The 12,449-nt window shown below is 37.0% G+C and overlaps 1 protein-coding gene across 1 annotated transcript; it reads right to left on the bottom strand.

Moving 5' to 3' along the window:
- Positions 1 to 3,685: 3,685 nt before the first annotated feature.
- On the bottom strand, positions 3,686 to 9,248 carry LOC103421439 (phytyl ester synthase 2, chloroplastic-like). The gene is made up of 14 exons (XM_070805215.1): positions 8,306 to 9,248; positions 7,985 to 8,036; positions 7,805 to 7,860; positions 7,428 to 7,586; positions 7,069 to 7,173; positions 6,836 to 6,936; positions 6,423 to 6,544; positions 5,939 to 6,047; positions 5,509 to 5,639; positions 4,862 to 5,231; positions 4,636 to 4,749; positions 4,415 to 4,500; positions 4,175 to 4,284; positions 3,686 to 4,050 (listed from the first exon to the last, which is right to left on the bottom strand). The coding sequence occupies exons 1-14, from the start codon at positions 8,733 to 8,735 to the stop codon at positions 3,860 to 3,862; spliced, it is 2,136 nt and encodes a 711-aa protein (XP_070661316.1). The 5' UTR covers positions 8,736 to 9,248; the 3' UTR covers positions 3,686 to 3,859.
- Positions 9,249 to 12,449: the final 3,201 nt, after the last annotated feature.

The following is a 12,449-nucleotide window of genomic DNA, read 5'->3' as shown; positions in this document are numbered from 1 at the left end:
CAATTTAAAGAAAATCAGTTTGTAAAAGCCCTAGAGTTCAGCCGTCACCTTAACAATTCTACGTAGTTCTTCCAATTACTTTTGAATTATTCATGCATATTTTGAAGGTTAAGTTTTCCTAATATATATCTTACTTGGAACCTCCAACATAAACGTATATCTAACATCCAACCAATGATTAAAATATCGATAATATCGGCGATATATCGCCGATATTATCGTTTTTCAGAGACACCGATATTTTCCCACGTATCCGTCTCATTATCGTCAAAATATCGCGATATTATCGATAATATCGATAATATCGCGATATATTCGATATTATCGAAAAAGTCGTCGTGGCTCTGTCGTCGGAAAGGCAGCCGAGGCTGCGTCGTCCCAGCTGCCCAGATCTCTCTTTGCAATCCAGGCTCAAACCCAAGATATGCGCCTCAACGACGCCGATTGCCCCGCCGTTGTTGAAGTCGCGACGAAAAAGCTCGCGGAACGGATCGCAGTTGTAGATCCAGAACCCGTGGTCTGTCCCCACGGCGAAGCAGGCGTGGTCTTGGTTGAAGCAGACGTGGAACAGAGACGGAGGCGAGCGCGGCGCCGGCGAGGCAGGCTCCGCGGGGGGAGGAGGAGAATGGGTGGTTGTTGTGGAGGTTGAGGTTGGGGTTTGGGGGCGATTGAGGGTCATGGTGGTCGTCGCTGGAGTCAACGACAGAGGTGGGGTTGTCGTCGGTGGGATCGGTGAGGAAGGCGGGTGCAAGGCGGAACCAAAAACACAAAAGCTTTGTGGAAACCCAGAAGCTGTGCGCAAACCCAGAAGCTTTCATTTCAGACTTGAAACCCAGAAGCTCTGTCCATCCTACAAACCCAAAAGCTTCGTACTCCCCATTCATCGACCACCAGATCAAAAGAGACACCCAAAAATTTATGAAGCCAAAACAGAGAGATACAGATAAAAGGATTCAAAACACAACAATCAAAAACTTAGATAATGATAGTTTCGAACCCAAATTTACAAATTTACAAAGAAGAAAAGGGGAATTTTAGGAATTTTCCTGAGATTTTTTTTTTCTTCTCAAAACCTAGATCTCAGAACTCGATAATTACGAAGAGAACTAATGCACTGCAAGTCTGCAACTTTTTGTGGGTTCTAGACTAAAGTAGCAGCATAGAATAGAAAGGTCAAAGAGGCAGTTTTTTTTTCTATTTTTTTATATTTTGTTTAGTATATAGAAGCAAATATGTGATGATATTTGGGCTTTAAGCCGATGGGCCATATTAGAGCTCATATTTGATGTACCATTATGCTTTGCAAGCAATCCATGTGTCTCTTTTTCCTCCAATAAACTCAATAAGGTCTCTATACTTCATTTAATTTTTTTTCAAATTCTCAATATATTACAACTACAAGTATATAGTTTTTTTTAATTGTAAATAGACATTTATTTATATAATATTTTATAAATTATTTAAATCCGTCTAGCCCGCCTAGGCGCTAGGCCCCAGTTCACCGCCCGACTAGCGCCTAATGTCTTTTAGAACTTTGCTTTTATCTAGTTGGGGTTCATCGACTTGTACCCAGTTCCTAAATTTGAAATGGAAAGGAAAAAGAAAAGGAATGAGTAGAAAGGAACGGAGAAGCTTTGACCAAAAAAAAAAAAAAGGAACAAGAAGCATCTGGAAAGGATAAGAAAGAGGGGGGGGGAGAGAAATAAAGAAATGACAAAAAAATATTTAGATCCCAAAAATAATTATTCCATGATTTAGTCAAACAATGTACCAAATATTCAATTATTCTTATACTAGTTAGTCTACGTCAAGCCAATCCAATTTAGTTCTTGAACTTAATTTAGTCCAAGATAGTCCGGTGAAACAAATGCACCTTAAGTTTATGACTAACTATGCACATGGATATACTATCATTTAACCCCTAAACTATTGCTGATAACTAATTCATTAAATATAAATGATTATGGTGTGTTTAAATTTCTTTCATTAATTACTACATATTTTCTACACTCACAATGTTTGCCAGCTCGTTATATAATCAACTTCAATCAGTTAAATTCATCATGCAATGCATTTCCTTCCAATTTTTTGTGATAAACTAATAGATAATTGACTAAATAAACATCCTGCAAAGTTTCAATAAAAATTTCCAAGTTTTTCTTACAATTTCCGTGGTTTCCATGTAATTTTTATCGATATCGATATTATCCCGATATTTCCATCGATATTTCCGTGTTTTCGGACTACCGATATTTCCGATATTACCGATATTTTCTTCCTTGCATCCAACCCGTCCGGATGTTCGTATCAAATATGAACATAAAAGACTCATTAAGTTTTATGAAAATCCTTTGATAAACCATGCACCCTTAAAAGGCGTTCATCTTAAGTGAAATTATAATTATTAACGACAAGAAGCCAGTGTCAATTTCAATGAACATTCAAACCAAAATTGCATCAAATTAATTTTCTAAATATCCTAATGGTCGCGAATCACTAAGACACGTAGATAGTTTAAAAAGGTGATTAATAATTCAAAACATGCATGCATAATATCATAAGTAAATTGAAAAAAAACTACATATTCTTGCTAAGGCTCAAGGTTTCGCCCTAGCAAAAAAAAAAAAAGTTATGAACAATCATAAAACAAAATATTATTATAAACATGGATAGAAAACACCTTGGAAATAAACTTGAATCCTCAATCCCAAATAGTGCATCTCCTTCTCTCTTTTTTTCTAAACCCTAATGGCTAAATATCCTTACTTATACTACTACAAAATAAAACCCTAAAAGGTTGTGGAATAAAACTAGGAAACATAATAAAATAATAAAACAAAAAATAAAAGATTTCCTATTTGAACTAAAATTCGAACTTCTCAGAAATCAGACTTTTGACTGACCAAATCAAGTCTGATTTGGTTCCAAAAGGTCTCTTTTGAAAGCTGGAGACGTCTCTTACAAATCCTTAGAAGGAATGTTTCTCAAAATATGACATTTTGACCTCCAAAATACACAAAACGTCCAGATACATCAATCTGGAAAACCTGCACATTGGGCCTTTATTTCATCGCCACAGTCAAACAGCTAAGTAGAAAAATCTGAAACTTTGATACAATCATCTTGAAAGACTCACGAACATCCTCCAATTGGAATCACTCTAAAATTTGTCCGTTTGATTACTTTATGCTCAATACGAAGTCAAATGTCTTATATTGAAAACACAATTCAAAGTATCAAAATTCACCAAATGTCATAGATTAGGGTAAAATATATAGTATAATATTGACTCATCATATCCCACCATTTGTATAGTGACACATGGTGTACCACCCTGTTCCGGTCACACTGAAAAATCTGTCGTAAGTGAGGGGTCTTGGGTTCAATTCTTGCCAAAGGTAAATTTGAACCACATTATTGCTATACATCATTGTGTGACTAAGCCCACCCCTCCCCCTGAGTGTAAATAACATCGTATGTTTAAAAAAAAATATATATCTTTTAGTGTAAATAATATCGTATGTTTAAAAAAAAATATTTGTGTGCAGAAGCACGACCTAACACACTTAGTGTCATAATGCAATTGGTTAAAGTTTTTGTCCTTCAAGTTTTTAACAAAACATATATAATATCTGTCATGTTCTCGGCATATTAAAAGATCTCCCCGAAAAAAAAAGATAGCGAATTTCAAAGAATTCAACTATATTATTATAAATAGGCATGAATATTACCCCTGTTTTACAAATAAACCAGATACAACTTTGAATCAAATTTGGCCTGCATATTGTGGCGTGAGGTTTGAGTACCAACTAGCAACCGATGGAGAACAAGGAAGATCATTGACGAATTTCTTCGTCGGTCAGATATCGAATGTCGGAATTTCAGATGTGAGGCCAGACATGGCCTGGTATTGTATCCTAGACAATAACGTTCTATACGGATCCTTCTCTCTTTTCTCCCTCAAATAAGCAAGGCAATTCTCAACTTCCGACTTCACTTGTAAATACAGTTCATGGGCTTTCTCCCTGTCTCGTAATTCCTGCTTCCTCCCTTCACATGGTTCCCAATAACATTCAAATAAAGTCAAACAGGTTGCACTTCTGATGAATTGATCATACGTAAACACATAAATAAGTATGCATCTAGAACCGCAGAATCGAAACCCACAATTTACCTTCTGTTTCAATTGGTTTTCCAAAATAATAATAGAACCTGCCAGGAATTTTCGGTATGATTCCTGGTAGGTGTACATCCTGGTTTCCTACCTCCCCACCAACGCCCTTTCTGTTATCACAAGATCACATTGATATTCAACGATAAAGTTAATCTTTGGAAACAAGGATGACGAGGAAATGTATGATCACACGAAGACACGAAGATGGATGGTTCTATGAGAACATCTCAGATCAATTACCTCACTTTCGCAACCTCATCTGTTAACTCCTGTATAAAGTCCTTAAGCGGAGGAATTCTCATTTGGTCGTCATAATCCAAAAATAGCTGTTACAAAGATGTCAATAATTATTCTGAGAATGAGTGGTGTGAATAACCAAAGCTCAGTAAATTTGTGCTTTTATTTAGCAAGGAAAGATAAATTAGATCACAGTAAATGTAAAACAAGGAGTGCAGCCTTACTTCACCAATATCATCTTCTCCAACGGCACCAAAAGGTACAATTTTGGCTCCAAATCTAGCTGCCATTCTCACAAACTCAGACTGTTCTGGCCAGAATAACTTATATTCCTCCCCCTGGATACGTTCCAAGTTACGTTTAGTGGAACTGATCCACTAAGATATTTGGATTCTAGGTTTATCTAGTCTTCTCAGACAAAAATAATAACAATAATAAAGTGACTGTTACCTTCCGGTGCAGAGCCTCACGCACTCCACCTGGATAGAGTAGGACGTGAGACTTTGTAGAGAGAAGTTTGTAAAAGTTTGCACCAGAGACAGGAACTGCACCCATAAGTCTGAATGTGTCGAATGCTGATAGATCAGGAAACTTTCCTTCTCTCAATTTTATAAACATCATCGGATGTGCTATTCCTCGCATTAGGATGTTTCTTTCCTCCATCATCTGAGTTACCATGGGAGCCAATTCAAACCCCAGTAACATGTGATAACCAACAAACAATACAGGACCCTCAGAAGGAATCCCGGCAAGGCCCCTCACAATCTTCCCATCTGGTAAAGTTGAGAACATCGCTGGGCTAGTGACCGTGGTTAACAATCTACGCATAATGCACAGTGATCAGACATTAGTATAAAAAATAAAAAAAAGTTGCAGAAGGGGAGGGGTGTTGGTTAGAAACATTGAAGCAAGCTTATGCATAATTTCCATCAGCTCTCTTGTGTGTGGTTCAATATAATATGACACATATAAATAAAGCTAATGTCTAGGATCAAACCATTAAGCATAAACAGAGACATAATGTAGGGGGCTTCATCGACAGCTAGGATAGCAGAAACTACAACTGCAATTGTAAATTCCATGAAAATATCACCCACCTGTTTGATTCAATTATATTTTTGACTTCTGAAGGTGTTGGCGGTATGTAATCAGTAACAAAGTCATGGGTACTGGAACGACGATAGACACCAGTTGCCTTGATGACAGTTACCAAATCAAAAGGATCTTCCTGCCATGGATTGCGAGAACAATAAACATATCAGAGTAAAAACTTACAAACTCAAAAAAATTTGGTTATAAAAATGACAGCATAGCATTGGAATATTAGAAATTGCAGACAGTAGCAAATTCAACAAAAGTTGATTCATTACTCTAATTAAATGACCCTAAGAATCTAACTCTACTATTTAACTTTTTTCCTTGGAGATGTTGGGTTTGGAAAAGTAGCAGAGAGAAATTCACTTATTTATCAGGGCTTATACTATCACCAATAAGACTGTACACAAGCACACAGAGAAAACAGCGTACCAAGAAGAGGAAATGGCCGCTGTTAGCAAACATACGAATCTCACATTTTGCAAGGGTGTGTTTCAGTCTTTCTCCTTCCGCTTGACTAGGTAACAACTGATCCTGTCCACTAATAGACAAATAAAAGATAAGTTAGCCTCATCATTCTAGAAAGATGACAATCGAAAGCAGTAAAGTGCTCTGATGCATGACTATACTTGACCAGTAGATCACAACTATTCAAATAAATTTCCGTAAACTCAAATTACACCTTATTTTAAATGTTTACTTGCAAACTCTTCGGGTCTGTTAATCATCCATAGTAGCGTTGAAATACAAATACATCAAGTCGAGTCCTCCAACGTTTGTTTCGGAATAGTTTTCTTGAATTTGTTTCTTTTTTAATTGGGAGAAGAGGGGTGGGTGGGTGGGTTTAAATTATCAATTGTAAGTGACTGCTTTCTTAGTCACTATCAAACGAATAAGCAGAAATAAATAAATAGACCTGGAAAGTATCAGCGTTTGAGCTTTTACAGCGTGGAGACGTGAATTGGCATATGGAGATGCTGATCTAATCATTTGTAGCTTCCACAGAAGTGTTTCTCTAGGTAAGATATCAGCAAGAACCTGTGGCTTCAACCATTAATTCTTTCCACTAGATTCAACTACACTTCATGAGATATAAGTACGCAGAATACACACAAAAGATCAGAAGAGACCAATCTCTTTACCGACTTCAAGAGTATTGATTATATGATAACATATAATGCTACATAAGAGATCCCTGAAAGCAACACGTCTAAAGCATCATAAGTATCCATCTATGGAATGAGGATTGAACAGATTCTGAATAAGTGCATAGAGTGATCCGACTTGTGGGTGAAAGTAATGTTAGTTTGTTACATAGTTGTGTCTTACAGAGAGGTAAGATGCTGATGCAAGAAGATCGCGTGATAGCTTCTCAACTGTCCGCGGCAGAAGAAGTCCAACTCCCGTCTCCAAGTTACCCATCAGAAAACCTAAATACATGAAAAAGAGTTGCAGGTTAATGAATAAAATTCTTTTGTAGCACGCACATGAACTATGAGCCAACAATTCATCATAATTTGGAGCAACAAACATAATAAAAGGTGGAATAAAGAAAAGCAGACCTGTCATTGAGCTCAGTATGTGAGGAAGGCTGAGAGGAAATGAGTCAGGAATGATCTGCAGTAAAGGTATTAATGGTTGAAGCTGGGACTTGCTGAAGGACGTAGCTGCACATGGATACCAGGTAGGAGCTAACCCGAGTGAGCAAAAGTATCAATTGAATAACTTCTGTCTTAGAGCTAAATTATTTGGCTTTTATATAAATGCTAAGCATTTTGCCTTTATCTTAAGAGGAATTGGTGAAAATTCAATGGACCTAATACATTTAATACATCATATCTCAGCATGCTTATTTAGTACTTATTTATCCGGGAATCTATAAACTTTGAATCAAATGACTTAATAGGAAGCAGCGTCTTACCTGGATTAGCCAAAATTAGAACAAGGTCAATATCAGGGTTAAGGGCAGCCACAGAAAGCGCAAGGCATGCTCCAAGAGATTCTCCAACAAGATATATAGGCCTATTTGGTGCGAGATGATGCTGTGACCGAACTGTTCTTTCAACCAGCTTCACTAGGTCTGGCACACGGAAATTAATAAAACAACCAAATTACATATGAATTCATCTCTTTCATCCAACAAAATAGGAAAACAGAAACAAGGTGCACCATTTTATCTTCTCCACATATGATTTTCACCACTGTTACGAATACTATGAGGACCGGATGAAGCAAACATTTTGTGCAACACAAGATCAACAATTCTAAATGCATTTAAGAAAAAGAAGAAGGAAGAACCTGTGAATGTTGTTCGATCCTTGGCAGGGATATGCAAGCACCAGACATCGAAAATCCTTCACATATCAAGTAAAAAAAAAGCATATATGATATCAAATCAAGTAATTAAATTAGTTCTAGCAGGAGGAACTAACTTATCAATTCCGAAATGCACTCAAACAAATTTGTGATAGGACGTACTTTCCAAGTTTCTGATGATGCCTTATCAGCCCAAGTCCAGTGCCATCAATTCCTGCACGATTCATTCCAAAGATAAAAAAAAATGGAAATAAAGTCGAATTATTTTTTGAATAAAGGAAAAGAAAATTATAAGGTTGAGCAGTAATTAGACTCGTGCGATAATCATTGAGCTTTTTATGTTAGTGAGCGATCGCAAATCAGAATCATTTTTTCGTAATTGAAAGCTCACATTTGCAATGATGGTGATGATGGCATCATTTGCAGAGATCTAAGAAAAGGTAAAAGTCGGATAAAGTGGAAAAGCGAAGGGATTTTTATTACCAGGCAAAAAGAGAAGCAGAGGAGAATCGGCCAAGCGGGACCCGCCGCCCAAAGGAGAGAACCAGCGAGGCGGTCCACCGTCGGAGCTGATGAAATCCTTGGCTTGCTCGAAGTAATCCTTCAAGCTCAGGCCTTGCTCTTCCGCATCGAACCTGTGCTCCTCCTGACGAGCCAGCCTCTTGGTCTCTGCAGCTGACGTCGTCGTCGTCGTCGTATGAGCTTCCTTCTCAGACGACCTGCCGCTTCCGATGTTCGCTGCTGTCAGAATCGTCGGAGTGTGGTCTGTTGACGCAGCGGCTAGCCTCCGCGACGGAATCGAGATCGGATTGAACTTTGATCTTCCGGATGAGGATGATGACGACGACGTCAGTTCCTGACGGATAACGGATGGCAGGCGGGCGGGGAAAGGACAAACTCCGGTGGAGGCCATGTAATAATAGAGGCAGCTGGCGGGACGGCCGAATCGGCCGATGGCTCCTGCTGGCGGTATTTAGAGATTTGAACGCTTGTTAGTGAAAGTTATTTTTCCATTTGAGGAATAAAGTTCAAGCGTTGAAATTAAATAGATGGATTGCTGGCCTTATATTGTCTTCATAAAATAATACAAGTTGTTTTGTTGTTTTTGTGTTTTGTTTTTGTCTTGTTTGCTTGGATTGCCGGAACACTTTGACTGTCGGCAGCTCAAGTGGAAAGGTAGAACACTGCCGGCTCTACTAAACGATATTATTTGGATTTGACAAGGGCAATAAACAAAAGTGTTCCTACTACGTAACAACAGTGGAGGAGGAGGGCGATGGACGGAGGAGACGCGGGTGGTCTAAAATCCAGAGAGGCGGCTGTGGAGTTGTCTACGGTGGCATTGTCCTCCTTTCTCGCTTCTTTGTCATTGTCGTTCGCAGTTTTGTCCAATTTGGGATGAAAGAAACGTTAGCACTTGGATGGCATGTCACTGCCACATAATGTATTCTTTTATGGAATTATTACATAGCTTGTATATGTAGGGTCCCATTTAGGTAAAGAATAATGCATTCAACCGAGAGAATTTATCATATATATACAAAACGCTGATACTAGACTCATTCCGTTGTCTTATTTTCACATCCCATTATAATCTCATCCATCGTAAAAATAAAAAAAATTAAAATCTATTTTCCTACCCACTATTATTCATAAAATAACCTTTATCACACCACCACCCCATCATTATCCTGCTTCCACCCCTAGTCTCTCTGGAACTTCCTTTAGCAGCAAAATGCGTTACTTTGGCAACCCAAAACACCAGAATCCAATACCTTAATTCAACTTATGAAATCAGGAATTTTCATAGACTAAGATTACCTCTTCAACTCAACAACGCCCATAGAGAAATCAGTATCATCAACGGACGTAAAGCATTTCATGATTTTTTGACAACATCGAGAAAATGGGTCAACGGAGGTCCAAGTAGAAAAGAAGACAAGTAACCTTGTAGTTCTTCTTCTCAAATTCCATTTTCTCAATCTTGTTCCACAAGCTATGAACCTCTAGATTCTGTATTACTGCAACAAATCATTTGCACTTGTAGCAACTATCAACCAATGAAGTTTGAGGTCAAAAGAAAGAAATTAAAAAGTTGATTAACATTTTGATGACCCTCTCAGTCTCCACGATACCATTCAAAATCCATGGAAATTGAAATTTAAGTTCCAAACGAGAGACGTGACGTGGCCGAGAGGAAAGGACTAGTCCTCTTGCCCTTCCTCCATCACAACAACTCTGTCGTGCTCCCCTTGATACTCCGTGCTTATGGCCGTGGCGGTCAGTGCAGAAGCCGAGATGAGAAATGAAACGGAAGATAGAGAAGAATGGGGGAGCGAGAAACGGGGACGCAGAGAGAGGGGGAGAGAAATGGGGTAAGGGTTTAATAGTCTTTTTATATAATGATAAACATGTTATTAATACTTTTAAGTTTTTACTAAAACGTGTGGGTGAAAAAATAGGACAATGGGGTGAGATTATCAGCACTCATCCAAAATTTACTCTAATTTCGTAAATATCAATTTTTATAAAAACTATCAAATGTATCCAAAATTTCAATGGAATAGACCTCAATACCCTCAAAGTTAATAACAAACCCTAAATCCAAACATTATTAGATAAAATTATGGTAATTCCACTTGTTTATGAATGAACCTGAATTCATTTCCAAGAAAATTTGATATTTAGCAATACCATCCACACCTCATGGTCTAATCCCCACCTCCTAAATAATCATAAATGTTTTGTTTTGTTTACAATTTTGGTTTTGCAACAAAAAATGGAATTTGTTGCTTACATGCAATTGTGATGGGCTTTTGACAGAACGAAGAGCTCCTAATGATCTGCGAATATATGGCAACATGCCGTCGTCGCTCCCAATTAGCCAAACCCTTTTTAACTTTGCCAATATATTTCCTTTTGATTTGTTAGGTTTCCAAGGCATACCGAAAGTATAAGAACAAAAATTAATTATTATTGTAATTTTTTTAATTGAACATTTCAAAACAATATGAAGGAGAAGGATAAGCAGAGGCCAGAAGGGGAGAGGGTTGCGGCAGTGGGTGGTTCGGTGACAACAATCTTGTTGTGAGTTTGAATGAAAATGAATTCCAACGATTTTAGGTGTTGTGTAATTTGATTTTAATTTGTAGGGCAGTTTGGTCTATTTAAAGCATGTTTTATGCTATAATTGATAGTTTTTATAAAAACTGACATTTATGAAATTAGGGGTTAAATATTGGTTATTTATGAGAAATTCCCTTCAACTAAACATATAAAAGAATCTATCATTACTTATACATCTTCAGTGGATAATACGATATATGTGCTATAACATTTTTCACGTGACATTGTATTATTAGTTCGGAATAACGTTGTCCCGTGTCTAGGAAAATCTCCTTCAATATCTTCATCTTGTTTGACAAATTTTTTATACAATGATACTGATAAAATGAGAATTTAATAAACCGACTGTATTTTATAAATTAGAAATAGATTGAGGAAACTAGTTTGTAACTTCAGAAAGAGCAGTGGAACATTTTGATGGACTGATTCAGCAATATAAATAAGAAAGTAGACGAAGGACTAGTGTGCATGAATTGAAGAGGACCGGGTTGCTGGCTCGCTTGCTTGCCCCAAACAATACACAAAATTAAATAACTTTCAACTTTGTCATACTTAACTCCAATTCCTTCTTTGATCCCAAAAAAAAAAAAAAAAAAAAAAAAAAACTCAAAAAGTATTTATATACTTCTTAGATTTTTCGCCAATGTTGCCCCATGTCAAAATTTTTTGCATTTTGTTCTTATTTTATATTATTCGTTTGGGTGTAATTGAATCGTTGGTTAATGAACGTGTGTCACTCTCAACTGCATAAAAATTAATTATGAAATTGTTTACTCACCCAAACAGCTTAATTAACTCCTTAAGCTAACACCAACTTAAACACAGGATCATCGTTTTATGTAATTCTTCTAGAAAGTATATATACAGAATAGTACAAGGAGTGATGATTAAACTACAACTCAACATGTGCCAATTAATCTTGGCCTTCATCTCTCTATTTTTTATTTGTGTAACTCCAAACTTGGGACTATTTCCTCATAGAAAGAAGAAAAAAAATGGAAACTTGGGACTGTTCACAAGACAGGACAGCTGGACGAGAAATTTTGTATTGTGATCGAAATACGGATGGTACATAACGTTTTTTTTATATAAATTGTGAAATTTTTTATTTTTTAAGTTATTAACTTTTAACACACATATCTCATTATTTGTATAGTGACACGTGATGTACCGTCCTATGTACCAATCACATTGAAAAATCTCTCCAGCTGGACCACCAACACCAATTGATCATGGCTGGTGTTATTCATAAATTTCTTTTGTGACCATTGCTCTCATTGTGACCAAATTAAAAATTACTTGATAATCATTTCATTTTTAATTTAAAAAAAATTAAAAATAAAAATTGAAAACGAAATCGTTATCAATCGATTGCTTAATAGTGCCGGAACTTTCATAGTTTATTGTGTCACTCTCAGTCATGAGTCATGTGACTTGCCCCGATCTAGGTTGTTTTCTTTTTGTTTCATGATTTGATTGGTCAAGGGGGTTGGAGTTTTCC

This window comes from Malus domestica, chromosome 09 (genome assembly GCF_042453785.1).
Source record: "Malus domestica chromosome 09, GDT2T_hap1".
In the NCBI taxonomy this organism is placed as follows: domain Eukaryota; kingdom Viridiplantae; phylum Streptophyta; class Magnoliopsida; order Rosales; family Rosaceae; genus Malus; species Malus domestica.
This window is presented reverse-complemented; position numbering and strand designations above follow the sequence as displayed.